Source organism: Babylonia areolata, chromosome 5 (assembly GCF_041734735.1).
Source record: "Babylonia areolata isolate BAREFJ2019XMU chromosome 5, ASM4173473v1, whole genome shotgun sequence".
Classification (NCBI taxonomy): domain Eukaryota; kingdom Metazoa; phylum Mollusca; class Gastropoda; order Neogastropoda; family Buccinidae; genus Babylonia; species Babylonia areolata.
The window spans coordinates 27,434,851-27,439,216 of record NC_134880.1 but is presented as its reverse complement, the minus strand read 5'-3'; the positions used below and the strand labels follow the sequence as shown (position 1 = coordinate 27,439,216).

Here is a 4,366-nt window from a genome sequence, read left to right as displayed (position 1 = left end):
ACTGAGATCAATCAGGTATGCAAATCTTGTCGCAGCGTTTTGTTTTTTCTCGCCTTGAACAGTGAAAACAATGAAACAGCATTAGGAGGGAGTGGTGTGTGTGTGTGTGTGTGTGTGTGTGTTCGGAGAGGAGGTAGGGGGTGGTGGCAGCGGTGTTGGAATCGTCTTATCCGTGTCTGTTTGGAACAATTATGATACAGTTAATAAGTCATAATTATAGCTCGTGTAGTGTAGTTAGTACAGTTATAATACAGTTCGTATAGTCCAGTCCACTTCACCACCCGTCCACCCATTTCTTTAAAACATGTTAGGAATTTAAAATACTTCATTACTCTCTCTCTTCTCTCTAAACGCACACACACACACACACACACACACACACACACACACACACACACACACACACACACACACAGAGTAGATCAAGAAGCTGGACTGAAAATAAATGATTGATTTCTGGTCCTTCAGTAAGCAAACCCGCACACATCTCGCGATAATCCCAGATGCAAAATCAAGACATAGCAACATCAACAACAACATCAAGAGGGCAAGGGAGTGGGGATGTGACGTGGGCGAGACATTCTCCATTATAACCGAATTCTAGCCCAGATAGTTGGGACACCAGTTGCCGTCTCTGCTGTTCTGATCGTCATAGTCGGACACGACTGTCATACAACTAGCCAGTGGAGTGATGGCCTAATAGTTACGCGTCTGCCTAGGAAGCGAGATAACCTGAGGGTACAGGATCGACCCTTACATTCGCCAGTATTTTTCCCCTCTCCACTAGAGCTTGAGAGGTGGTCTGGACGATAGTCATTCGGATGAGACGATCAACCGAGGTCCCTTATTCAGCATCCACTTAGCGCATATACAAAATAACCACGGCAACAAAAGGGTTGTCCCTGAGACAATTCTGAAGAAACGTCCACTCTGATGATGAAGCAATAAACTTTGCATGCAGAAAAAAAAATTAAAAGAAAGAAAAAAAAAGTGGCGACGCGCTCTCCCCGATTTTCATACAGAGGAATCTGTTGTGAGAAAAAGTATTACAATTCAATACCATATAATGCAATACAATTACATTTATAATTGTGACACAGTCCCTAATGGATATTTTGTTACGTTGTCAAACACACGTAAACTCTCTCTCTCTCTCTCTCGCTCTCTCTCACCAAAACAAACCGTTTAAAAGCAAAAGACGTCTAAGGCAAGTATGGGCATACTTTAGGTGCGTCTGTGACAGTGGAAAACCACATGTGCATCCAGGGTTTAATTTGTTTCAAAATATACTTCGAGGTTGTCTGTGTGGTATTACTCTCGTTCAGACACCTTCCTTCTTACACTAGAACTTGGCGGCCTGTTTAATGTTTCTAGAAAGTCTAAAACGACGAATGTAAAGTGTTATGAACAACTCTTTTAGGCACCCATGTTGTCATCTTACACAGGAAGGAGTCAAAGTAAAGAAAGCATTCTGTACATCTCAATAACTTACTATCCAATTCCAAATGTTCCAAACTGGTCCAGGCCGAACGTGTTAACAAACATCTTCTTAATAAGTCTGTCTGGACCACCTTAACGGATCTCACGATAATGATGAAAATCAACACATCTAACTCCCTCCACTCCCCAAAGTCATTGGTTCGGTTTATTATTTTCCGGGGAGGGGGGGTTGGGGAGGAGGTAATATGTCACATAACAGACATTATATAACACATGCATTTGTCATTTCAATAACAAATTCACTCAAGAAACTGAAGAAAAAAAAGAAAACAAAAGTCAATAGCTTACATACCGCCCAACGCGATATGCCGAAATGATCAGGCCAAACACGACTTGTCACACATATAAATATATCCACCCCCAGTTTCTGTCTGTGAAAATGATGTCTGAATCAAGGCGGATTATAAACGGCGGCTGTTTTCCTGACCCGACAACACACGAAAATGCCCACTCCGTCAGCGAAAAAACTTTGTTCATTAAAAACCAGCAGGCAACATCACAAAGTTCCTGTCAGCGTTTATCCGTTCACACTTTCTTTCGTCTGTACATCCACCTGTAAGTTTGTTGGTTGTTGCTTTTTCTTTCCCGTTCTCACAACCACCAGGCAACAATAGCACACAGTGTTTATCCCTCACTCTTACATCTTGTCCTCTGTATGTTCACCTGTAAGTCTGTTGGGTTTTTTTTTCGTTTTTTTCCCCCTCATTTCTTTCTCTCTCGAATGATGGCAAAACTCACATCCAGAGTAAGGCACAGTCACTCTCCGCCGATCAAAGCAACGAGTGGGCTTCTAGGCCATTGTTAGTGTAAATAAAAACAAACAAACAAATAAACATACAAAAGGTAACCCATATACAAGTGTGAGTGACACCACAAAGCGTGTACTATCAGTGTGAGTGACACCATAGGCGTGTACTGTCAGTGTACTTTGAAAGACAACACTCGTGAACTGGGTCAGGCTCCAACAACTGTCCGGCAGTCCCGTGAGCCAGGGAGGCTGAGGTCAACTGACCCTGACCTCCTTAAAAAAGATGCTGTGTCATGCGGGATGAGTGACAGATCCGGCCCCGCTCACTCACAGATCCGTCATTGGGATGCCCTCCTGAAACGCACAGAAAATCATTCGTTAGAGTTTTGTTAGAGCATAACCAAGCATATCGTTAGTGTTTGTAAACTGAAATAAACGCTTCCATTATGGTTTGTGAGAAAAACAACAACAAAAACAAACGTTTCGTTAGTGTTCGTGAGCAAAAAAAGACATTTTCCTTACTGGTTTGTGAACAAAATCAAACGTTTAAGTTGGGTTTGTGAGCAAAAAAACAAATATTTCATCATGGTTTGTGAGCAAAAAAACCCAAACAAACAACAACAAACGTCTCATAAGGGTTTGCAAGCAAAAACAAACGTTTCACCCCCTCTCCACACCCCCGCCCTCAAAGGTCGGGTGATATTCTTCCTCCTCCGTCCCAACTTGACATTTTGAGCCACTGAAAGCTCAAGACTCACTCAAACATAAATGCATAGCTTTCGTGAAGGAAGAAAAACCCAAATGTAGACTGAGACAAAATAAATTATAATGGGTTGAACTCCACTCTGCATGACTAAGCGCACTGTATCCGACAAGGCCCTCAGTTAGATACCATACGGCAATTATTTGCGGATCAGTGAACTCAATGAAGTACCGTCTGCTGCACAGCTCAAGAAGGCAACTGTGATGACGCACGCGCATGCACGTGGTAAATTTACTCATTCTTTCCCACCAGAAGTCATCAAGGCAGGGGAAAAAAAAAGAAAAAAAAGCAAAGAAAAAAAAAAAAAAAAAGCGAAGCGGTACATTACCCCGTCTGCAAGACCGCAACAGTAAGTTTGAAAATCAGAACACGAGTTTATCTCATTCACACCTGCTGCGCCCGTGCAATGCCCTGTCGTCAAAATTATATCGCTTCATTGAAATGGTGTACACGCTCCTACATATGGAATAAACCACGAGCAATGGTAAACTAATGTCTTCTGTTATTTTCCGCCTGTGTCCCAAAGTGTCAATCGGGTGGGGAAAAAACCTCAGTCGATTTCATATCATTATTTTCTTCGTTTTTTCGCATTCACATGGCAGTGGCACCTGCCAAAGCTGTAACTGAACTCCCTAGTGTTGAATGGGTTAAAACGGCAGCGTGACATCAGCAACATATTATAAAAAAAAAAAAAAAGAGAAAAAAAAATCACACATCCAGCTGTGACCAATGGGGAAAGCACTCACAGCACTCCTGTAGGTTCTGGCACCGTCGATCTCATGCATCAGCTCCCCTTCAAAGTGATCCCCTTCGTCCAGGTCCGGCACAAAGGCACTGTTCTCATAGCACACCGCCCTGCCCGCTGGCGTTTCTGACACACACACACACACACACACGCACGCACGCACGCACACTAATAAGCCAACTTAACCTACGCGCGCGCGCGCGCGCGTGTGTGTATGTGTGTGTGCGTGTGTGTGTGTGTGTGTGTGTGTGTAAGGGGAGGGTGGGGGTGAGGTGGTGTGTGTATGTGTGTGTGAGGTGTGGGTGTGCGCGCGCTCGTGTGTGTGTGTATGTGTGTGTGTGTGTGTGTGTGTGTGTCCGTTTGAGTGCGTGTGTGCGCGCGTGTGTGTGTGAGAGAGCAGGATACGAACCCAGACCCTCACGGGCACTGAACTGACAGACAACTGTCTTGACCATTCTGCCACCTTCCACCTTATTTAGCGTAGCGCGCGTAGAAAGGAAATTAAGGGTCCGGCAAATCTACACGTTCGGATAACCTGGAAGCCTGGCCCTAAGTCTACCAAGCGCTGATGGAATCGAACCGGACATGCCTCCTGGATTCTTGAAATGGA

The 4,366-nt window shown here is 44.1% G+C and overlaps 1 protein-coding gene across 3 annotated transcripts in view; it reads right to left on the bottom strand.

Annotated features, from left to right (window-relative positions):
- Window positions 1-1,276: 1,276 nt before the first annotated feature.
- Window positions 1,277-4,366, bottom strand: part of LOC143282008 (uncharacterized) — a 56,662-nt gene continuing 53,572 nt past the window's right edge. For 2 of the 3 annotated variants that reach the window (XM_076587399.1, XM_076587401.1), the window contains exons 9-10: window positions 3,758-3,882; window positions 1,277-2,602 (exon numbers count right to left, since the gene is read on the bottom strand). In XM_076587399.1, coding sequence (XP_076443514.1) covers window positions 2,576-2,602; window positions 3,758-3,882 — 152 coding nt within the window. In that variant the 3' untranslated portion in view covers window positions 1,277-2,575. The remainder of the gene's footprint in view (window positions 2,603-3,757; window positions 3,883-4,366) is intronic. The other variant, XM_076587400.1, reaches the window with a different exon arrangement.